Source organism: Vombatus ursinus, unplaced genomic scaffold (genome assembly GCF_900497805.2).
Source record: "Vombatus ursinus unplaced genomic scaffold, bare-nosed wombat genome assembly UNPS02014812.1, whole genome shotgun sequence".
Classification (NCBI taxonomy): Eukaryota; Metazoa; Chordata; class Mammalia; order Diprotodontia; family Vombatidae; genus Vombatus; species Vombatus ursinus.
This window is the reverse complement of record NW_020954590.1, coordinates 79,793,683-79,818,816: the sequence shown is the minus strand read 5'-3', so window position 1 is coordinate 79,818,816 and position 25,134 is coordinate 79,793,683. Positions and strand designations below refer to the sequence as shown.

The window sequence follows — 25,134 nt, the reverse complement described above, 5'->3', positions numbered from 1 at the left end:
AAAAAAATGAGGAAGGTTGGTACATCATTGTTGAGGCCCAAGAATACTTGCTATGCCTTAAATACTATTCAGTCATAAGTATCTTTGCCTTGTAATAGGTCTGGAGTAAATCTCCTGGGAAAGGATTTGATTAGAAATGCATCTTTCATGTTCTTTATGTCAGTTGAGCTTATTCAGCTCTCATTGATTTGGACAACAGTGCTATTTAAAGTAACAGTCCATAAGTACTCTCTACAAGAGTAGAAGTAGCTACAATAGGACACTTTTAAGATGAGTGTGTTGCCATCTGAACTAGAAACGGTTTCATTTCTGTGTATTTTAATACTGCTTAACTTTTTCCCAAATTGCTATAAAAATACAATCTTATTTCCTTTGATATATACCCTTATCATAGCTTTTTAAGGATGTGATGAAGTAAAACAATAAAGCACCAATTTGGGATTAGCTGAGGTAAAAGTTTTTTCTGATCAAGATGTCTACAGTTTCCCTTGGGCAGATTACTTTAACAATTGCAGCGCCACTGAGGGACTTGGATGATAATTTGGTTGTGGCGAAATAGTAATTTTCATGAGTGTTTCATTTCTCAGCCCCAGGGTTCTACAAAAAAGGTAATTTTTTTGTTTCAATAAATGCTAAAGTAACAATGACTTAGCTGTTTGTCAGTTTGCTGTATATGGTCAAGTCAGATTGAACCTTCAGAGATGCCCCTGAGTGTTTATTGAGAAACCCTTAGCTTCTGACAGTGGTGGGTTTCCAACCTTACTCTGGTTCAGACCAGCCTTGCCTATGAGAGGGAAACATACCAAACATTCACTAACAATGAATAGGCCCACATGAAGAGGTTTAAGCATTTCTTGGAAGCTGGCCCCATTTTTGTATTTGATATATTTGTGGAGACCGTATCTTAAAGCACACTACCACAAAGTGAAATTCAGTGTATTCACGTTATGTGTTCTTATTTGCATGTGCTTTTATCCTCCTCTGTTAAGATAATTGTAAAAACTGTTCAGTGATCAGTTGATGCCAAGATGCCAAGATGCCAAGAAATGGAAGATGGAGTTCAGAGAACCTGAGCTGGAGCTTTGTTTGATTTAGGAATGAGAGGGATACTATAAATTCACATTGCTATCATAGTTCAGACCAAATTTCTTTACAATTTTTCATCAAGAATCAAATATAAAATTTTGAGCAGCAGTAGGGTGAAACCAATTCAGGAGAGGATGCAAATGATTCCAGAATTGCTGAATCTGTGGATAACAGTAGACAAGTTCCTTGTCCTAACCCCTTATAATAATTATACCTAAGTACCTGAGTGGATTTGTGATCTGTAGTCTTAGTGATAAAATGATTCCCTCCATTAGGGCAGATCTGGGCCAATCCAGGCCTTCTCTTCTTTGCTTTTCTATTGCATATTTTTTTAGATGCTGCAAAGGCTCCACAGAGAATGTCATCCATTCTGCATGCTGGAGCCTTTCTCCTGAGATAAAGACCTAGAAGTCTTTTTACTTGTTATGAGTATCTGGGCAACACTGACAGTCTTTGTTATCTTTCACTTTCACTCTTTTTCCTATCATACATTTTTCAGGTGGTCATTGGAAATAGGTGGCAGCCTATTTGCACCCACTACACTTCTCTCTATGGGGTTCCAAGCTTTGTAACCATATATCATCACTAGAAGATAGTTGCAAGTTATATACAAAAAATAGTCTTCTTGAATTCCTTCTTAACATTAAGCTCTTAAAATGCCCCTCCACACCAAAATATCACATCTACACAGAAGTAGGTTTTAGTATATTCTGATTTGAAATAGTTGGCTCACCACCTGCTTTCCCATTTAGTTTTCTATGTAGGGAATTTTTTTTTTTATCTAGTACATATATTAGAAATGAAGAACTGAGGGCTCTTTAACATAATCACTTTTGGATGTTTCAAATGTGAAAAAATGGAAATGCCAGCTGAATTTAGTAAAGATAATGAGATTATAAAAAAGAAAATTCCAAAACCTATTGCGGAAGAAAAATTAATTTTAAAATCTTGTACTTGAAACTTTGTGTTCAATTTCTTTTCGTTAGTAATACACTAAAGATGTTCTAGTGGTGAGGCAGCTAGGTGACACAGTGTGTAGAGCACTGGGCCAGGACTCAGGAAGAATCATTTTCCTGAGTTCAGATTTGACCCTGGGCAAGTCACTTAACCCTGTTTGCCTCAGTTTCCTCATCTATAAAATGACTGGAGAAGGAAATGGCAAACTACTCCAGTATCTTTGCCAAGAAAACCCCCAAGCAGGGTCATGAAGGGTTGGACACAACTGAAAAATGACTGAACAACAACAAAATTCTAGTCAAGGCTTTAAGTGCACTAAAATATATAATATTTTCATAACAAGTAATGTTCAGACAATTCTTTTTCACTCCCTAGGAAAACCCGGGGATCATTAAAAATCTGTTCAAAATCAGTGATTTTTGAACCTGATGAGATGTTTCAACCCATCATTAAGGTAAAGACACTTAAAAACTTTGCAATTACTATATTAAATTTTTTTGTGAATACCTTTTCTATATTTCTTATAACATTTTTCCTATTTTCTATAGATTTCTTTGAGAGACTGTATAAAAATAGAAAAGCAAGGAGACAACGGAGCAAACAGCCTCTTTGCAAAGTATGTTACTATTGGATCACTAGATGTTTGATTCAACATTCTTTAAAGTATTGAGTGTGCTAAGTATCTTTCATCTACATTTTAGGACTCGACAAGGAAGGATTTCTCTTGTTTTCAGCCAGGTAAGAAATGTATTTTAAATCTTTTTTTTTTTAATCCCTAACCTAAAGGCTATAGGTGAATACCATTGGAATAGATATAATTGAGAGGCAGCATGGCTTAATGGTTAGAGTTCTGGACTAGGAATCAGGAAAACCTAGATTTCAGTCCTGCCTCAGTTATCTATTAACTCAGTTTCCTCATCTGTAAAATGGAGATAGTAACAAATACTCCTGGAAGGTTGTTGTGAACCTCAAATGACATTGATGTATTCTAAGTGCTTAGGAAATCTTAAAGTCCTATTAATGCCAGTTTTTATTGTTATGCAAAAATGTACATATCTCTTCAATTTACATTTGAGAAGGATGTGGAACCAATTAGGAGAAGTCGCAATCAGTCATAGACGCTTAGATTTGGAAGAAATCATCTTAGATGATTAAAGGTCATCTAATCCAATCTGTACCTGAAGTATGTCTTTTCCATAGCATCCCTGACAGGTAACCATCCAACTCAATACATATTTATATAATGCTTTAGTGTGTACAAGATTTTATGGCATTGGAGTTTCTGGTGGGAGGATTGGGGGTTTAACTTTGCTTTAGATCACTTTTTTCTAGTTACTTTGAGATCTAGAGGCAAGGGTTTTTCTCCATTGCCTGGAAGGCTTGAACCAGATGGAATATAACCTGAATCAGTTTTGGGATCACATCAACCATTAAGGGTACTCCTCAGCATGTGTGACCTTAAAAGGATATTTACATATATGCTATGTCCTTTTATCATACATTCCACCTATAGACTTAACTACTTTCTGATTTATCCAATTTTTTAACCTAATTTTAATCATCTTCCCCTCGATGGAATTCAGCCAGTTCAGTTGCTTAGTTCGCAGAAATCCGAACAGATGAAATACTATTTCTCCAATCCTCATTATTACTCTGTCTGTTTAGTAGGCTAGGGATTCCATCATGATTTCAATAGGCCATTCTCCTGAGTGTAATTATGTTGTTCATACTTTAAATTCAAAGTTAGAGGAATTTAAAATTAGGCAGAAGTTCACAGGGTCATTCAGATATTTCATTGTTCTAAATTGGCCTCTAAGGAAAAACAAGTGAACTGTCTTGTTCCTTTTAAAAAGAAATCTCTCACACTCTGACTTTCTTTAACAAGTAACAGTTCAGTAAGGCAGCCTTGACCTTGAAGGCTCTAGTAATTTCTTGATTTAAAATTTTAGTTCATTCAAAAGGGAAGAGGTTTTTTAAGAAGCATAGTTTATATAGAGTAAATTATTTACTAGATGGAGATCTTTTTATTCTAGGTTCATAGTAGTTCAGCACTTTAAGAATCTCTGGTTTCATCAGTGGTCATTTTCATTACTAAAACAGTTCAAAGTGCCATACATGTATAGTCTTCATGAGCTTCTATGGTGACAAATAGTCATCATATGATGGCTAGACTTCTAGTGATGAGCCTCTCTCAGTTAGATGCACTGGTCCTTGTATGACAGATGTGTGGTCCATCTTGGATCCTTATTTGAAGCCTTTCCAGCTTGATGTAGAACCTGTAGTATTTTATACTGAACAGAAGTAGTAGCACTAAAGAATCCAGATTTACTTCCACAGCACCTTGAAATATCATAGTAGACCTTCCGTGAGGGAGAGGAGGGAAAGCTTAGAAATAAATATAAGTTACCCACCCTTAATGATTGAGAGTGGGGTTTACTCCAGAACTTCTCTACAAAATTAGACTAACACCAAAGTCAATCTCCAGACTCCAAACTACCCCCAAAATGCTAGTTTGAGGTATCTGGATGAGATAGATGAAATAAATTCCAAATTCCTTTCTGGTACCTAACATAATTTTACCTCCCCATTCCTACAACCTTTTATCTAGGAGATGAAATAAATATTTTTGAAAGGCTAATATACATTTAATAAATATCTGAAGAATGAATGACTCTAATACTTTTATACAGCACTGCTATTGGCAATCTTAGAGATTCAAATGAATTTGTGATCTCATCTATATGGGTTAGGATTAGAAACAGAATTAGGTTTAGAAACAGAATTAAGGTTAAGATTAGAGTTGGGAAGGAAACCCCATCCATGACTTCCTATCCTATGAAAGTTTTGTCTATATCCTCCCATAAGTTTCACCACTCAGGGCCTTCCTTGCTTTCTTCTGACATCACAAGGGTTGAATGTTAAATGATCCTTCCAGAGTTACTGAACCAATACGTGTCAGAGGTGGGATGCGGATCTTCCTGACCCTGACACACTTCCGTATCTATTATGTCATGGTTTCTTCTCAGTCTTAATTTGTCAAAATACCCAGAGTAAGGCACTAGTCACTACACAGTTGAAAAAAACAGCATAACACTATTTCCATTCATGCCTGTGAATTACTGTGTAAACCTGAGTGGTTATTATGATTTGTGTTTCTTTTCATTTGTTGGGTAACTTCCTCCTGTTTTGTAAGGAAGTGAAACTTAGGTTAGTCCTTTTTTTCTGCTTACAGAAAGAGGAAATAACTTCATCTACTTGGGCTTCAATTTCATAGGCTCATAGATTTAGAACTGGAAGGTACCTTAGGGGCCATCTAGTGCAGCTCTCTCCTCTTGCAAATGAAGAAAATGAGACATAAAGAAGTTAAATGATTTGCCCAGGTCAAACAGCTTGTAAGTGTCAGAGGTGGCCTTTGAACCAAGATCTTGGTTCTTAAGTCCCACACTCTAGCAACTAATGAGGGGGCTAGATTATATGATTTCTAAGATCCCTTTCAGCTCTAATAGTATATTACCCCAAGATTTCCTTGGTTACTTTTATATATGATTACATGCAATTAAAATATCTGAATATTTTAGTAATCTGGAGTTTCTTTGTTTAGTAGTCTATTTTGTAGAAAACTGTTTTTTAAGTATGTGTTTTCACAATTAGCACATTTTAAACCTATTCTAATATTAATGCGTATTAATTTTAGAAATGATAGCTACAACCACGTTCTAAAGAAGCTCCTGAAGTGGTTGTATGTGTTCATATTCATCTAGTCAGAGTGAATATGTAAAATATGGCAATTGTTTCCAGCCCAATAGAAATAATGCATTGCAAATTTGAAGAATGCAACTACAGGGATTCATTAATCACACTAATTGGGACCTACCTGAATGTCAGAAGTGATTTTAAAATCCAGTTATTCATCCCCTAAATGTAGCAATTTCTTATGTTGGAAAAGTTGGGGTCAGACATTTTCCAACTATTCATTTGTCCCTTTTAGGTGTATTTCATTAAAGAACATAACATTGTAGCGCCATATAAAATCGAAAGGGTAAGTAAACTTTTATTTGCAGCTCTTCATAGTGGTCTTCAAGGAATAAAATGTAATAACTATATTGAAGTCTTCAGTAAAATATAATACAGGGATAGCTATAAAAGCTTACTTGCCAGTTGTTTATAACAAGACTGCAGAAGGGGAAAGTCTGCATCAGTGAAATAGAAGCATGTTTATCTTTTTTTAAAAAAGGTAACAGCTTGAATGATAAGATTAGACAAATGAACACTGTTATAAATACTTCCTTGTTTTCTCATCTATTGCTGAGAACTTAATGTAAAACATACTGAATTTTGCTTATGTAGCACTATTGTCACAAAATGCAAAGGCAAGTCTATTTTATCTTCATCCTTTCAGAAAATTTGCCCTGGGCTGTGAGCACTGTTCTCAGGGTCTCTCAAAGAAAGACTCATCAGTTAACTGTAGACAAGGCACTGAAGTGGTCTTTGCTTCACTCAGCTCTCTGCTTTAGCGTGGTAAAATTAAAAGGGAGAATACATACCAGAAGGTAAAGGCTTCTGAGGGCCATATATACAGCAAAAGCCTTACTTCCCATCATATTGGGGAAATGCAAAGTTCTCATTAGTCAGAAAACCCACAAACCCAGTCGATTCTTGTTGCCCCAGGTAACCCTGCCCCCATTCTTCTGCTTGCCTTGCATCCCAAGAACCAATTTGTACCCAGTTCTCAGTCTGCACCCTGACTGTAAGTTATAAGTCCTTTATAGAATTAGGAGGGAAAGCAGAAACCGAGATAAAGAGGAGATAATTTGAGGAAAGATATGATACTTCATGTTTACTACAAATTTTCGGAGTCTAAAAATGATATCAAACACAAAGCTAGACTACATCAAAAGTAAAACTTAGCTGGCATGAGCTTGATACTGATACTTGATACAGCTTTTACAATACATCAGAATTATTTCAACTTGAAGGAGCACCTAGAATTTGTTAGATTCATAAGTGTCCTCTATGAGTTCCCTTTTGCCATTTTGTTGCCATTATTTTTCACCGTTTTACTTCATATTGTAATTTCCTTTCATAGGTGGATTTAATACCCACTGTATTCAGTGTTATCCTAGTAATACTGTCTTGCATTTTTTTTCTCCTTTTGGTGCTTTTTTTGTATCCCCATTTTTGTTAGGGCAAAATGCAGTATGTCTTTGAGTTGGATATAGCAGGAAAAGTAGAAGATGTTGTAGAAACTCTCCTTCAGGTAAGCTTTTTAAGAAATGTCTGAGTAGGGGGCAGCTAGGTGGTGCAGTGGATAGAGCTCTGGCCTTGGAGTCAGGAGGACCTGAGGTCAAATTCGGCATGAGACACTTGACACTTACTAGCTGTGTGACCCTGGACAAGTCACTTAACCCCATTGCCTAGCAAAAAAAAACAAAAAAGAAACATCTAAGTGTTTCCTAAGGAAAATAAACACAGTTACAAAACCAATTGTCTATTCTATGATGTTTTAGCTTCACAGAGCATCTTGCCTTGATAAACTGGGAGATCAAACTGCCATGGTAAGATTTCTCTAAGATTTTAATTGTAATAATTATAATCATCATTATTTTGGTATTTGAATGTAACTATACTTCTTTTTATTTTAAAACTTTTATTTTAAATATTTTAAATGGTTTTGTGGTCTTAACAGATAATAGCTATTTTGCAATCACGTTTGGCTAGAACATCGTTTGACAAAAACAGGTAGGTTTATTTTTCCTTTAAATTTTTCTTGTTTTTAATTTAATGAGCTCATAATTTTCATATGTCCACATTACTTGAATATTTCATAGTTTCTTGCAAATATTCAAAGTATATTTGGGTAAGCAGATTGTTATGAGAAGAATAGATTCCATTTTAGAAGGGAAAAGAAATAATTTAAGAAGGATTAGCTTTTTTTGACCTACTTAGAATGCATTCTTTTTCTAAACAGTAATTTAGACTTGAATTTTGGGCTTAAGTGTGAGACTACTTTTAAAGAGTTTAATTATAAAAGTCTTAGCATATTCAGTCACCAAAATGCTGTATTGATAAATTTCTTTGAAAATTTATATAGTGTAAAACGAACACTGATAGGTTTCTGAAGGGAGAAAAAAATCTACATCTAAATTTAGGGAACACATTTTATTTTTATTGATATCTTTATTGATTATCTTATTTTCATTGTTTTTTCTTTTTGCTTTTATATCATCTTCATTTTTGAATATGTTCCTTCTTTTTCCTACCTGGCAAGGCTTCCCAAAACAATAATAATTAATAAAATGAGAGAAAAAAGCAGTTCAGCAAAACCAAGCAACACATCAACCACGTCTGTCAGTATATACGATTATCCATACTTATAGTCTCTCACTTCTGTCAAGAAAGTAGGGAAATATATTTCTCTACTCTCCTATGGATAATTACATAGTGTTCAGTTTTGGGTTTTTTGCCCTTCCCATTTATACTGTTTTCATCATTGTGATGTTTTCCAGATTCTGCTTACTTTCTTCTGCATCAGTTCTTAAAAGTCTTCTCATGCTTCTGAATTTTAAAAATTCATCATCTCTTACAGCACAATAATATTGCATTTACATTTCTATACTGCAGCTTGGTTAGGCGTTTCCCAGTTGATAGGCATCTGCTTTGTTTCCAGTTCTTTACTACTACAAGCAATGCTGCTTTGAATATTTTGGTTTATTTGAAGTCTTTCCTTTTCTCTTTGACCTCCTTGAGGTACATGCCTAGGAATGAAATCTCTGCATCAAAGGCTATGAACAACTTGTCACAAACATAGTCATGTTTTGAACATAATTCCCAATTATTTTCCAGAATTATTGGACCAGTTCACACTCTACCAAGCTAATTTTGAATCATTAACAACTGCTCTTTGAGTCCAATCAGTTCTGAGTCTTATTAATTGTACTGTTGTCTAGCCTACATTTCTCATCTTTTCTATAAGAGTAGCATGTGACACCTTATTAAATGAATTTATCCCTCTTAAATTTCAGTAGATTGACTGGCCTGTTCTAGCCTCTGAAGACCTTTTTAGATTCTGATTCTGTCATGAAGTATATTTAACTATTCCTTCCAGCTTTGTGTGATCTAAAAATTTGATAAGCATACCATCTATGCTTTTATTCAAGTCATTCATAGTAACATGAAACATTCATAGTAACATTAAACAATATAGAGCTAAGCATTTATTCTTGGGGCATTTCACTGGAGACCTTCCAAGCTGACATCCAGCTTAATAGTCAACTGACTGTTCTTTGGGTCTGGCCCTTTTTTGTTTTCAGTGCACTTAATTGTATTATTTTCTGACTACCTATCTCCCAACTTTTCCCCCCCCAAAAACTCCCAGTTTAGAAGCTCCCCCCATTGAAACAATTTGTCTCATCTGTAATTGACAGCTTTAGAGTTATAGGAGCACCTAAAAGGTTAAATGTCTTAGTGGCCAAATAATGTTATCAGGGGCAAAACTTTAACTTAAGTCTTCCTAACTCCAAGGCTGGCCCAGTATCTAATATGCCATGCTATCTTTCAGTCTAGTATGGATAGGACTAGGTACTACACCTGTGGTTTCATTGGTATAGAGTGAGGAAATTCCCTCCACTAATGCAGATTGGCAAAGAAGGGCCCAATAGACAAATTGAAGATGAGAAAGATGAAGAAAAATAGTCTCTGATACAAGCTTCTGAAAGAGAGAGTAGAGGATGGAATCAAGGGTACAAGTAAGTGCCGACAAGAAGTCCCATTTCATCCTCTGAAATGAAACAAAGGAGAAAGATGTCAGAAGGTTTGGGGGTATGAAGGAGGAAGGATAAAGTAGCAATAATTTACTTGTACCTTAATTTTTCCGTCATCTCTCAAATGCTAAGTAAATGGAGATTTATGTTGTTATGTCATTACATTTTAATATTGTTTACTTGCCAAAAGAAAAAGTGGAACAAGACGACATATTTGTGTAGAATTTTGCCCACATTGCCTCCTTTGTGTGCATGTCTTCTTACTGGTTTAGCTAATCTACACAGAACTATTTTTACACTGTTGTTTCCAGAAAGCTTGCTTCATTTTTAGTTCCCCTGGATGTCCTGCATTGCGTTAACAAAGCAGTGACTAATTGCAGCTGATTACTTGTATGAAAACAGTTAATATAGTTGATGTTGTGCTGTCCTAATCATGACTAATCTTTCCTTTCCACACTCCATTGGCCTTGTGTTTTCCTTAAAAAATTTTAGATAATGAGCAAAATGCTAATGGTTAGTTGAAAAACATCAGAAAAGACGAAAATAATGATGGGGAACAATCTTTTAAGAGAACATGATACAAGTTAGTCATAAACATCACCTAAGGCTGTCTTATTTTTGAGGGAATAGAAAAAGTATGGAGGTGAAACGTCACGAAATAGTTAGTGGTCCATTTGTCAGGACTAGGGAACACAAGCTATCCATGTTTCCTTCTGTAAAATGGGAATGTTATTTGCCTTTTCAACCTCAGAGTAAAAAATCAGATAATGTAAAGTCCTTTGAAAAATAAAGGCACTTGTGAAAATGCTAGCTATTACTACATGAATATGTCTAAGGATGAATGACAGGATCCAAAATGTTTAAAAAATATATACCTGGATGAGTAATTGATTGATGGCTAGAGGTGTTTGTTTTTCCATTTTGATTTTTGGGTTGCCTCAACCTATTGTGTTTTTGGTGTGATTGCAGCCCCAAATAGTATACATTTCTGGTCTGAGTCTCAATGAAGAGCCCAGAGAGATTAACAAATGAGTTCTACCAAACTTTAAGGAACAAAACATAGAAAAGTATAGTAGGCTAACTACATTCCTTCTGTGATATATACATAAATACAGTATTTGAAAAACCAAAAAAAAAAAAGACAAATTGAGAAAAAAAATTGTAGAACAGTATCATTATGTATTATTAGTGGGAAAGTACTTTAAAATAATTCATCACAATCAAGTAGGATTTATAAATAGAATTCAGTGCTATTTTAATATCAGGAAAACTATAACATCAGGAAGAAAAAATAAAGAATATGCCATTATACCTAGATGCAGAGAAAGCTTTTGATAAAATGTAATATTCATTTTAAGTTTAAAACATAAAAAAGAGTAAAGGAACCTTTTCATAATGATTTTAAAAGTCTGAAATCACTCTGTGTGTGTGTGTGTGTGTGTGTGTGTGTGTGTGGACAAACACATTCCCATTAAGAACAAATATTAAACTCCCTTGTTTAGCAAAGAAATGAGACCAAAAATGGGTTTCCTTAATTGGAGAATGACTGAAAAGCTATGTGTGTGTGTATACATTTTTATAAGCAATTATATTCCATTACAATGTATGTGTACATAGGTAGTATGGAATGTTTTTTACACAGAAACTACAAATATGAGGTATTTAGAAAAACAGGAGAAGATTTCTGTAAATGGAAACAAGCAGAATCAAAAGAATGATAGATACACACATAATTACAGCAATGTAAATTTTATGAAATCAGATGAACCTGAATAGCAAGTAATTGAAAAATGAGTGGTGGTCCCAGAGAACTGATAATGAAGCCTGCCTGGGACTAGTAGAGCAGAATGTAATATACATTATCAGATGAGGTTACCTTCCTTGTTTTTTTTTATTGGTAGAAGGAAAAGGTTCAATCTGGAGAAAAAAGAGGGAAGAAAGTTTTTCCGCTTTCACACACCTGGAAGTGACTTTAAGGCAAAGACAAAAACATCAGTAAAACTTTTTTTTAAAAATAAGTGTTAGTTAAGCCCACTTTGGATATTCCTATTCGATAGTTTTAGACCTCTTACCAACAGCAGTAAGGCGTGACAAAAAAAATCAAAGCAATAAATGTTGACAGTGAAGAATTTAAAATTTGTGTTCATTTGCTAATGACTCAATTGTAGGCATAGAAATTTAAGTAGAGGGGCAGCTAGGTGGCACAGTGGATAGAGCTCTGGCCTTGGAGTCAGGAGGACCTGAGTTCAAATCCAGCCTCAGACACTTGACACTTACTGGCTGTGTGACCCTGGGCAAGTCACTTAACCCAGATTGCCTCACCACCAAAAAAAGTAGACAATAAATTATCATTGTGGATATATTGTATTATGTTGTATATAGCATGTTGTCATAAAATCATTCAATCAACAAACTTTTATTATTTATTTTTTACATTCTTTTCTTTTTAACTTTTTGTTCTGTTTTGTTTTGGTTACATTTTGATTTCTAAGCTCTCTCCTTCTCTCCCTCCCAACCTTCCCAACTCCTGTATTAGAGAAGGCCAACATTTGATAGAGATATATAAATGGAACCATATAATACATACTTCCGTATGTTACTTCCTTCTGTAGAAGTGGATAGCAGTTACTCTTTGAACAATATTGCTATTAACTATAAACAGTATTCTCTTGATTCTGGTTGTTTCACTCTGCATTATTTCATACATGTCTTTCCATGTTTTTCTAAAAACAGCCTGCTCATCATTTCTTAGAGCTCAGTAGTATTCTATCACAACCATATACTACAACTTATTCAGCCATTTCCCAATTGATTGCCATCCCCTCAGTTTCTAATTCTTTGCCACCACAAAGAGAGCTGCTGTAAATGTTTTAGAACGTTTAAGTTCTTTTTCGCTGATCACCTTGGGAAACAGACCTGATAATGGTATTGTTGGGTCAAAAGGGTGTACACAGTTTTATAACTATTTGGGCATAATTCCAGATTGTTCTCCAAAATAGTTGGATCAGTTCACTATTCCACCAACAGTGTTTTAGTGTCCCAATTTTTCCACATCCCCTTCAGCATTTGTCATTTTCCCTTTGGTCATTTTAAGAGATGGTATCTTGGACTTGGTTTAATTTGCATTTCTCTAATCAGTAGTGATTTAGAGCATTTTTTCATCTAACTATATGTGATTTTGATTTCTTTTTCCAAAAAGTGCCTGTTTATATCCTTTGACCATTTATCAATTGGGGAATATTACATGTTCTTATAAATTTGACTCATTTCTCTATGTATTTGAAATATGAGGCCTTTATCTGAGAAACTGGCTACAAAATTTGTTTCCCAATATTCTTGTTTTCTTCTAATCTTGGCTACATTGGTTTTATTTGTACAAAACTTTTTTAATTTAATGTAATCAAAATTATCCATTTTATATCATCAGTAAGCATCTATTAAGTTTCTATCTTGTGCATTGAGATAGGTGCTAGGGATACGTTGTTTTTTTTTAAAAGAAGCAGTCCATTCTATGCCAGATAGGTATACAGATACAAAAACTGAGACCTGGGAATCATGTAGTTTTAGGGTAGATTTAGCTAAAACTTTTGTGTTTGTATACTCACGTGTTTAGTCATTAATCCTTTTATAGAAATGTGTTAGGGTTGATTTCTATAAAGGAAAGCAAATTTGGGAAAAAAGGTAACATTAAAAAGGTATTGCTACTAGGCCAGGTAGATATATTATAAACTTGAAGATGAAGGGTCCAATTATTATCTGTATAATTTGGTGAGAGAATATTAGAGGTAACTGAAATGGTTCTAATAGATCAAAGAAAAAAAGGCATTTTTTGGATCCATCTTATTCAGATAATCACAGTTGAATGAATATTGCGTATAAATGCAATGTTAAACAAAGGTCTCTGTGCACCTGTGTTTAAAAAAATGTTGTAGGTAACCATGTAAATACTTAGGTAGTTTCAGTAACAGAAGCATGTGAATGAATTTTAATATGAAAATGATTTTAAGATCCGAGTTTTTTCATGGCACACATTTTTAGGCCATAGAGTCCCTCTGGCATTATTCCCTACAAAAGGAAGACTTCTAAATCATCCTTTATTCAAGATGGTATCTCATGTTTTATTTGAAAGGTCATGCCATTCAAAAGAATATAAAGCTTATCTAAGTTAGCACTTTTCTCACCTATTCTCCTGAATTTAGTACTTAGAAAGTAAGAACATACTTAAATCTAGATTTCAGCTTAGATTAATCTAAATTTGGAAATTATGTCTCAGTTTCAAGATGTTTCATTTATTATTTTAAAAGAAAGAACTTCTTGCCTTTAAAAAAATTTCTTAGATTCCAAAGTTTTTCCGAAATATTCAAGATGGAATGTAAAGCAGAAATGGTGACGCCACTAGTGACTAATCCTGGACACGTGTGTATCACTGACACAAACCTGTATTTCCAGCCTCTTAATGGGTATCCTGTAAGTAAAAATGAGTATCACATTAGTGGAATTCTTGTTCAGTGATCCTTAAATGGTATAGTTCTAATTCTTTACCATTCAGTCATTTTGAAGAATTTAACTCAATTACTTAAGGCAGGCAAGCAACAAGCATTTATTAAGAGTTTACCATGTGGAGGCACTGTGCTAAAGTGCTAGTGATAGAAATACAAGCCAAAAAAGACAGTTTCTGCTCTCAAGGAACTTATATTCTAATAGAGAAAGTCAACACATAAAAAGGATCTTAAGGGGAGGTGGGAAAGGTACCCTACTGGAACCTGTTGGTAAAGTCCAGAGAGTTGAAACTCAGCTGGGAGAATAAAGCATGACTGACCTGGGGCCCCCTCCCCCAAATTGGAGGCCCCTGCAGGGAGCTCACTGATAGGAGAAGGGAGCTAATGTAGTAGAAGGATGGGAAGGCCCCAGGAGGTAAGGGAAGTCGAAAGGCATGTATTACACTGTATTCTAGGAAGGAGGGGATAGAGTGTGGAGAGTATAAGATGTATTATGAGTGGTAGAGGAAGAGTTGATAAGGGAGGTGAAAAATCCTCCTCCGAAGAAAATACTTGTTGGGTTTATTCTGTGACAGTCATTTATTAAGTTCCTGCTATCTTCCAGATCCTGTGAGTTAGGCACTAAAAAGAACTTTTTTTTTAAATGAAACAGTCCCTGCCCTCAAGGAGCTTTCATTCTAATTGGAAGGACCCACTAGATTTTCTTGGGTAGTAGCACTCAATTTGTCTTTTAAGGAATCCTTAAGAGAGAAAATGAGCATTTACTGTATATTTATATATAGTAGATATATATGGATATAATTTTATTCTTTTCTCCCTCTTTTATTAATTACAAAACAATCACTAGATTTAATTCTGTTCCAAAAGAAGTATATTATTTTCTTTACCCACTTCATCCTAAGAACCATGCAAAAAAAAAGGATTCTCGAGGCTAATGGGTGGAGTTACTGTTACAGAGCAAAAACAATTTCTTCCTTCCCAGATTTACTAATAGTGTTTGGCTACTGGTTCTAGTTCCTACTAAGCCAAAAATGGAGTTGGCAAGAGAAATTCAGGTTCTAAATAGGAACTTGTTAAGATGTTTAGCATGTAAAATGCTCTGATAATACATTCAGGTTGGCCAGGCAAAAGAAACTGGAGGAGTTAATAGTACCATCAACTTTGGAAAAGTGGAAATTTTCCAGTATCTGTTCAAATTCCACTGAACCACTTAGGGTTTTTCTAGTTGGAAGGTAGTGCTATTAAAATTATTTCCACTAGGTGGTAGGACAAGCCAGCCAAGACTTCTAGCCAAGCTTGCTTAGTCATGATCATATGGCTTCTAGCTTTCTTTAATGCTCTAACAAATTGTCTTTTGGCAATAAGAACTCAAAGCATTAAGGCAGAATCTTTTCATAAAGTAATTATGATAGCCTGGGCCAGAAGCTCTTCAGAAGCTCATTTATATTACTGATTTAAACAGTAAAGTATTAACTCCTTCTAAAATTCCTTGTATAAACTACTACGTCTCAGTGATTTCTAAGCAGTAGCTTTAGATTTACTGGTCAGTACTAAGTTTTGCCTGGTAGATCTCAGTGTTTTGCTGCTACCATGAACTCCTTAACTATAATGAAGGAGTTAGACTAGATAACTTCTAAGGCCCCTTCTAGCTCTTAAGTCCTATGGTCCATTGGGAGGATGTATTTTCCTCCATCTTAGGGCAAACATAGCATTCCTTACCTTATCACAGCCACCAGGGATTTTACTGTTGAGGTTTTCTTCACTATCTGATCTTCATCCTCTATCTCTGTTCACCTCCAAGTGATTGAAGGTTTCAAGAAAATAAAAAGTAGTTCCTCCTTATAAAATGTTTTTTTTTTAATTTAAAGTTTAATTTTATTTTTGCCACAGGTAATTAAGATGTGGGGGGCGGGGAGCGGACTCCATAAAGGTAAAAAGAACTTTGAGAAGTTATTTCTTCCTTCCTCATGGCTGTAGTAGAATTTAGTTTAATTAGTCAGTATACCTCTACTTATTATTTTTTAAAGTTATCAGGTGATTATCTTAAAGAATGGGAACAGCTAGGAAATACTTAGTTTCTTGCCTAAATATGCCAGCATTTTGATATTTGGGGTTCTTTTTCTTAAAGAAACCTGTAGTCCAAATAACACTTCAGGATGTGCGCCGGATTTACAAAAGGAGACATGGCCTCATGCCTTTGGTGAGTAGAAAAAGCACATCATTGATTCTTCTAGATTAATAGTTTTCATTTCCTGAACTAGTGAAACAGAAAGCAGTACAGAGGATGGAGTGATAGGTTCATAATTAAGGAGACCTGGGTTCAAACCCACTTCTGACATAATTTATGGGTAAATTGCAAACTGTGTCAATAGTGGTAATTCTCTCACTGACGAAATTACATCCCAGCTTATTGATAGAATGACACATCTTGAGCTTACTAAGAATACTAGTGTGTATACTTAATGTGTATTTCTGACAAATGTACAGTATAATTGGCAAATAATAGATGGACTCATAAATATAGCTTCCATTCCTTTTAGGTGAGGTGTACTAATTAATATACTGTGGTAAAGAGGCTCTCTTTTTAAAAATATTTTTTCTCTGAACTTAACAAATATTCACCAAAATGAGTATTTCCATATACAAACATAAAAGGATTGTATATGAAACTTTGACTCTCTAAACCATATCACTTATTTTTAAATGTATATAATAAATTCAGCATGGTTTGTTTCTTGTATTTTTTTTTTTGGTGAGGCAGTTGGGGTTAAGTGACTTGCCCAGAGTCACACAGCTAGTAAGAGTCAAGTGTCTGAGGTCAAATTTGAACTCAGGTCCTCCTGACTTCAAGGCTGGAGCTCTATCCACTGCGCCACCTAACTCCCACACAGCATGTTATTTTTAAAGCTACCCTCCTTATCTGTGCTTCCTTCTGAACTTCCTTCTATTCTTTTCTGTGTATTTGCATTTACACACAAACACACACACACACACACATATCAATGACCTTTCTAAAAAAAATTTTGGTATCATCACCACTAATCCCTATCCTCCCTTCCCTCAGTTAAAAAAAAGAACAAGAAAACCATACAACAACAAAGCATAGTTAAGCAAAGTGTGAGGTCATGTCTGAAAACAGGTGTCTCCTTCTTCACCTTGAGTCCATCATCTTTCTGTCAGAGAATGAATAACATGCTTTATTACAAATCCTCTTGAGTCATGGTTGGTCACTGCTTTGATCAGAATTCTAAGCCTTTTAAAGTTTTTCTTTACAATATTGTTGTTATTATGTAAGTTGTTCTAGTTCTCTTCACTTTGTTCTGCATCAATTCATACAAGTCTTCCCAAGATTTTCTGACATGGTCTCTTTTATAATTTCTTTCAGGGTAATAATATTCCATTATGTTTTTATACCAGAATTTATTCAGCCATTCCCCGATTAATGGGCACCCCCTTAGTTTCCAGTTCTTTGCTTTGTATCCCTTCCTTTTAATTATACTTAAGGATCCATTCTTTGAAGTTTAAGAGTTTATTTTGTTTGTGAATATTCTGTCTGTATTATCTTCCCTCTTAATTGTCTCCCTCCCCCCATTCTTGCCTGCTTCTCTATGGATTTGTTTGTATTTCTACACAAAACTCTGTGTGTGTGTGTGTGTGTGTCTGTGTGTGTCTGTGTGTGTTCAGCCCTCTTTGTCTGGTTCAGGTAAAGGTAAGGTTCATCTGATGCCTGCTTTTCCCACCCTTCCGTATTTGAATACTTTTCTTCTCATTCAACTCAATAGTTATTAAGTTCCACCCCATTCTTCTGCTTTTCTACATTCATTTCTTCCTTTTTATCTCTTTTTTCTTCCCTCTCTTTAAAGCATCAGTTCAGAACCAGTCTGTGCCCTAAGTCTTCCTTTGTCTTATTATATTTGTCTTATTTAATTCCCTCAATATCCTTTAAAAATGTTAGTGTTTCAAAGGCATACTTGTTTCTTCTCCCCTCATTAGAATATTATCTTATAGAGCCACTAATTTCTGTTTGGTATGGTTTGATTTTCAGGGAGTCCATTACTACTTTTCTGTTCTAAGTTATTTGTTTCTAATTCTTTCTTCCAGAGTTTTTAATTTCATTTTAAAAAATCTTTTGCTTCATTTCTTCTAGGTATTAATGTAGTCCTTGTGGGAAATTCATTTTTTTCTTTTGAGATTCTTCTAACAGTTACCTTAAAATTGCTGTCTTCTTATAGATTGACTTTTTGAAATCTCTCTATAGTAATTTTTTATAGTGATCTGTCTCTGCTTTTATTTACTAATATCTCTTGCCTTAGTTCCTGAATTGGGGCTTTGTGCCAGGGCCTGACTCTACTCTTTTGCTCTACTCTTGGATGGGCTAGTCAGCTATGCTTGGTTTTGACCTGGGTTCCTGAGAGTATCTCCATTTCTTCAGTTGTGTCTAGGCCAAGAGCACTAGTAGGCTTTAACATCCTAAGGTTCAGATTGTTTAATCTTTAGGACCTTTGATAGTGTCTCAGGACGGAGTGCTATGGTCCTCTGAGCCCCTCTGGTTGCTACTCCTTCCAGTAGTGTCAATGCTACGTATTACCAGCTACAGTGGAGTTTTTTTGTGGGGTTCCTCTGAATATAGAATCTTGTAGGCGTTGGTACCTGTAGTTGGGTTGGGAGGCTTCCATCTTGTTTTCTGCACTGGCACTGAATTTTCTAGTAGGCCTCCTTTCCTATTGGCCATAGACCTCTGGCTGACTTTTAAGGTAGTTCTGATGATGAAGTCACTCACTGTAGTTTCCCTCCAAGTGAATGTTTTAATCACTCTTCAGTCTGGTGCAGTTTTTAGGTTTATTGTTGGTTTGTGGGGGATGGGCTGCTGGCCTCTGTTGAAGCCGGAAGTCTTGCTGATTCCTTCCTTCTAAAAGGACTACTCTCAAGCAGTGAGGAGGATGGTCTTGTTTCATAACACACATGGGACCTTGAATAGAATATAATTAAATTAAATCCCTAGCTTTTTACTCAATAACATAAGTGACTCCATTCTACCATTCTCTTTTACTGTATAGCTAGATATGAAAGTAAAAGTAGGGAGATAATGGTGAGTTATTGTATGTCTTATTGGATATGTATTATACTACTTTTCATTAGCACTACTAATAGAATAAGTACAGTAATACCAAATATAATCCCCAAATCGCACTACTAAGATGCAGTTTGTATACATTTATCCTTTCTGTTCCAGAATCACAAACTTTCCTTATCCCAGCTGGAGGGAGAGACCCAACTAGCAATAGGGGTAATGAGGCAGCAGATAATCTACTTGAATATAATTGAAATGTAATTGTGGTTACTTACAAGGTCAATTTAAAATCATTTTGTTGGTACTGTATTAAATTATCATGTAGCTTTTAGGAGATTTAATGTAAAGACTACAGTGCTTGTAGAAAAGTAGTAGATACATAATATTATATCATTTAAATTTTAAAATAAATATTAAGACCTAATGTGGTACCCATTGTATACATGATGCTATATTCTAAGCATGAGGAATATTTACAACACTTAATTTAGTGATCCTTAAGATCACTCTTATAGATATCTCTAAAATACTTACCTCCAGATTTGTAGGTACAAAAAAATTAAAAATTAAAAAATTGAAATTTGTATAATATATTTTGAATTTGGTTATTAAGTGAATATAATGTCACTAGTTTTAATTTTTCTGTCTGACTTTATAGGGTCTGGAAGTGTTTTGCACAGAAGATGACTTGTGTTCTGACATCTACTTGAAGTTCTATGAATCTCAAGATAGAGATGAACTCTATTTCTATATTGCAACGTATTTAGGTTTGATGTTAACTTCTTACTGTGTTCTTACTAGCCTGAATGATTTTAGCCTTTCTGCTTCAGAAGCTGGGTCAGTGAGTAAGAGGAATTTAACAAAACAACTACAATTGTATCTGTGGTTTCATCTATTTCCCCCAAATTGAGAGTTTTTAACCTTAGGTCTATGAACTTTTTAAAAAAATAGTTTGATAACTATTTCAATATAATAAATTTCCTTTGTAATCCTATATATTTTATTTTATTTACTTAAAAAAACATCCTGAGAAGAGGTCCATAGGCTGCCAAAGGAGTCCATGACACAAGAAAGGCTAAAAATTCCTGTTCTGATAATAACCATAGTTGATTTACCTCTTGTTGAGGATAACAAAATTTAGCAACAAGAAAGCAAAGATGTTTTAATTTTTTTTCCTTCACAATTTCATGTATTGCTTTTCTTTAGTAGAGAATGTTTATATAATTCTTGATAAGTTGGCTTTAAATTTTGAAATGAATTTTTGAAATTACCAAGCTACATCAAAGAAATTTCCATCTTGATATATTAACTAATTCAAATTTTGCTTCATAATGTGATTAAAGTGTGTTGATAAATCATATATTTTGACTATTGATTAGAGTAACAATTACATAACTAAAAAGAAAAGGAAACTTAAGAATTATTTAGTACTGATGAAATATACTTTTTAAATAATAGTTAGCATCTATATAGCACTTTAAGGTTTACAAAATGCCTCACAAATACTCTCTCAGTTAATCCTCAGAACAATCCTAAGAAGTAGGTACTGTTATTATCTCCATTTTGCAGATGAGGAAACGGAGGCAGACAGAAATCAAGTGATTCGCCACAGTCACATAGCTAGTAAGTGTCAGAGGTAGAATTTGATCTTAGGTTTGCTTTCTCTAGGCCCAGACCTCTCTAGCAGACCACCAAGCTTCTTCTGGACTACAGTTTAATTTTTTTAGATTAATGATTTCTTCTCCCTCCCAAATAAGAAGGCACTAATGGAAATTTGGACTTCCTCACCTCAGTTCTGTGTTTATGAAACCCAGAACAAGAATCCCTAACTCAGCCTTTAAAAGATAGTCTTATTTATTTGTATGGCTTTGGTAAATTATTTTTACATAATAGAATTACCAGAGGAAAACACTTGCCAAGTCCTGATTACTGTGAATAATGAATCCCCTGCTATGGTCAAATTGTAGTTTTCATAAAAGAAGAGCAGACTAGGACCTTTACTGATATGGTCCTAATTGAGTTTAATGTATCCTTATGTAGTGACTATTTTGTGAGGTAGAGTTAAGTATATGCTTCTCTGGAAGTAAGATTCCCCTCAAGCAGTTTCTGAAAAAACAACCCATCTTTTTTTGTTCACATGTGTAAACTCTTCAGGTTAACTCTGCTTGCATTAATTTAACTAATGGTATAAATTTACTTACATCTACTGCTTTCTAAATTTGTTCAGTCATACTTCTCATTTTATTTTTTTCTTAACGTATCCAAAATACTACCCACAAAACTACAACTGTCATAGTGAGTCCTAATGGTTTTTTAGTCACCAAATTAGGACTTCCCCTACCCCGCACCCCAAAATGTGGATGCTACCTTCCCTATTTTCTTAGCTCATTGTTAAGATAACACACTTTTTCTGGGTTGAAGATGGGAGAAAATGTTAGGTAATTAAAGTGTTTTGGTTTAAGAAATCTTTCCTAGTAGCTATTTGAGAAAACTAGAGAATAAACTTTGAACTTGCTAGGCTCTATGCCACATAGGTTAGAAGTAAATAAAAAATATTTCAACAAATGAATCAAGCAAACAGAGCGTGGGATAGTGTCAGCCATAACTTGAAGGATGTGGTGGCACAGGCCTGTAGTCTCTGCTACTGGGGAGGCTTAGGCTAGTAGATCACTTGACCTTGAGTTCTGAGCTTCAGTGGAGCTAAAGCTAATTGAGTGCCCTCACGAAGTTAGGTACCAAAATGATGAGTCCCCAGATTGAGAGCCCACCAGATTGTGTAAGGAAGCCACAAACGGAGCGGGTCAAAAGCTTCTGTTCTGATCAGCAGTGGTGTCTGGCCCCTGTTAGGCTACTGCACTTCAAGCCTGGGTGAGATAGGGAGAACCGATACCACTAGTCAATAAATAAAATAACTCAAAAGTAAATTTGCTAAAGAAGATGGAAAATCCAGTGAATTTACCTCAGATTCAAGGTCTGACTGGTGTTTGGTATAATGCAATTTTTGTTGGTATGTTTTTTGGTGTTTTTTTTTTTAATTTTTAATTTTTTTTTAAATATTAGCTCTCCATAGTCTTTATGCCCCAGTATGAGAAACATTGCTATTTGGTGAAAGATTATTTTCAACTGTCCAGCATATTTTCTCAAATGAACAGCCTTGTTTTCTTCCTACTGCCTCTTGTACAAGCACAATGTAGTCACTGGCAGATAATCAGCAGCTTTCCTCTTCCAAGTATGAAAAAAAGAAAGGAAAGAAGGCTTCTCCCTCCATGTTTTTGTATTAAAAGGACCCTGTTATCAGATGCCAGAGGTGATGTGATACTTCCTTAGAGGCTAGTTGGTAGGATTCTTTGCCAGCTATGTGTTGACTTAATTTTTTAAGTAATGTGAGTTGAGCTCCTTTGTGGGAACCCTGAAGTATTTTACATGTTATAAGAATTTCACTAAACATTTAAGAGAGACAGCCTTGGAGCAATTTATAATCTAAGCAAAAGACAAAAATGGTGAAAATAAATGATTTACCCTACCTTTAAAATCCTCATATTGGTTGTACTAATTGCTCAGTTATCTAGAAACAAATGCTTTGCCTGCAATGGCTTTTTTTTTTCTCTTTAGAAAACCACGTTACAGAGCATACTGCGGAAAGTTACATGTTGCAGTGGCAGCGAGGGCATATCTCTAACTATCAATATCTTCTGCACCTCAACAACCTAGCTGATCGGAGCTGTAATGACCTCTCCCAGTATCCTGTGTTTCCATGGATAATAAATGATTATTTCAGTGCAGAATTAGGTAAATAGCATACTTATATTCAGATAATAATGACTGACACTGGTATAACATTCGAAGGTTTGCTAAAGAGGGGGGATGATGCACTGGATAGCTAGCTGGTCATCCTTGGAATCAGGAAGGCCTGGCTTCAAGTTATGCCTTTGACACATACTAAGCTATGTAACCTTGGGCACACAGTTAGAGATAAGTTGCCCCTCAGCATATGTGGGACTAATTTCACCACTGAGAGTTTCCTATATAGGTGAAATCACATGTCTGATATCAACCTTCCTCCCAACACCCTCCCCCCCCAAAAAAAAGTGATAAAAGATTTGTAAAGTTCTTTTGATTGCTATATTAAGAAATGAACCCTCATTGGCCATACTTAAAGATCCTAAATTAAGAGCTGGAGGGGAACTTTGTGGTCATCTAGTCCAACCCCTCTTACTTTAGAGATATATTTTAATTAGTCAGTGAACATTTATTAAGCACCTTTATTATGCTAGGCACTTGACTAAATGCTAAATTTTAGTCCTGGTTCATCCTCTGGGGAGTCAGTCTCTGTGTGGAATAGGGAGCCCAATGCCAAACAACCGCCTCTCACAGGGCCAGCCCAGGTGAAGCAGTGGGGCACCTGAGGCAGAGACAGAAGTCGTTGTGTGCCAGGCAAGTCAAACTACTGCTACCACCATGACCTTCATCTGCCCTCAAAAGCTGATAGAGACAGCCCAAGACTTTGTACCCTTTGGCCTTGAATACAGCTGTGCTTCTAGCCCCATGACAAATGGTTTAACCCAAGAAACTGATAGGATTTTTTCAGTGGAAATAACATTTAAAAAAAGGCATCACCACCTGTGTTGCCACTGTACTCTTGAGGACCACGGGGTCTTTCCATCTGACTCAGAGTTGAAACCTCCCTGTGTGAGCTTCAGGAAAACAGTGGTTGTCTTATTCTTCTGTTTGTATCCCCAGCACTTAGCACAGTGCTTTGCACATAGTGAGCACTTAATAAATACTTCATTCATTCATTTATCCAAAGATGGAGATAGAGATGCTAGATCCTCAGTTTCAGTGTCTCAGTACTGGCAAGATGATAATAGATTTCTTTGCACATTATTGTGATGCAGTAGAAAGAGCATAGAATTTCTAGTTACAGAACCTGGATTCTAATCCTGCCACTGCCACTTGGAAGCCACTTAACCCATCTGGACCTCATTTTCTTTATCTGTAATATGAGATGGCTAGATGACCTCTAAGGTCCATGTCAGCTCTAAGTCCATAATTCAGTTATGTGTTATTTAGAGGCTTTTAATATCTATTTATGTATTGCTTTAAAAAACAAACAAACATGTTACCAAAGTACTGCTTTGATGTCTGATCATGGCATAGAAGTTACTTTGGGGACTTAAGCACAAACTCTGACAGGTCTTATAAAACTAGAAAGACTTCAAAGATGGGCTATCACTGAACTTATCTATTGTAGTAATAATCTAGTTAGATTTAGAGAGGCTTGTCATCAAAGGTAGGCCTTCAAGAAGTATTTTTTTTTTATAGAGGTGGTAGAATTTGCATTACTACATCTCTTGAAAACTGTTTACTAAGGTGTGGAGAAGCTGCAGTCTGTGCCACTGGGATGAGTACCAATAGTGAATAAATGTACTTTTTTCTTTTGAAATAAATTAGAAATCATTCTCTTGCAAATTCTTCAAAACACATACACACAAATGATACATGGCCATCATACTCTACTTATATGTATTAAATGTTGACTCATTACTTTAGTTCATTTTGAGAGGCAGAGTTAGTGTTAACATCCTAAAAGTGTACAAGGACTTATTTCTCAATGATAAAGTTATGTCCCCATACTTCTCTCACAATTTGTGCTGAAGTTGTGAAACAAGGCAAAGCAACTTGTGGTTAGGAAATCCATTCTCTTGTTTCAGTTGGAATGCATTTTTGTTTTCAATTAGACCATCACCTTTTTTTCTTTGGG

At 35.2% G+C, this 25,134-nt stretch overlaps 1 protein-coding gene across 4 annotated transcripts in view; it reads left to right on the top strand.

Annotated features, from left to right (window-relative positions):
- Window positions 1–25,134, top strand: part of LOC114054070 (protein FAN) — a 66,574-nt gene that overhangs the window by 17,219 nt on the left and 24,221 nt on the right. For 2 of the 4 annotated variants that reach the window (XM_027877153.1, XM_027877156.1), the window contains exons 3-14: window positions 2,419–2,497; window positions 2,592–2,659; window positions 2,745–2,781; window positions 6,032–6,082; window positions 7,229–7,300; window positions 7,551–7,598; window positions 7,730–7,782; window positions 14,141–14,270; window positions 16,431–16,502; window positions 20,032–20,140; window positions 20,943–20,996; window positions 22,986–23,162. In XM_027877153.1, coding sequence (XP_027732954.1) covers window positions 2,419–2,497; window positions 2,592–2,659; window positions 2,745–2,781; window positions 6,032–6,082; window positions 7,229–7,300; window positions 7,551–7,598; window positions 7,730–7,782; window positions 14,141–14,270; window positions 16,431–16,502; window positions 20,032–20,140; window positions 20,943–20,996; window positions 22,986–23,162 — 950 coding nt within the window. The remainder of the gene's footprint in view (window positions 1–2,418; window positions 2,498–2,591; window positions 2,660–2,744; window positions 2,782–6,031; window positions 6,083–7,228; window positions 7,301–7,550; window positions 7,599–7,729; window positions 7,783–14,140; window positions 14,271–16,430; window positions 16,503–20,031; window positions 20,141–20,942; window positions 20,997–22,985; window positions 23,163–25,134) is intronic. The other 2 variants (XM_027877155.1, XM_027877154.1) reach the window with 2 other exon arrangements.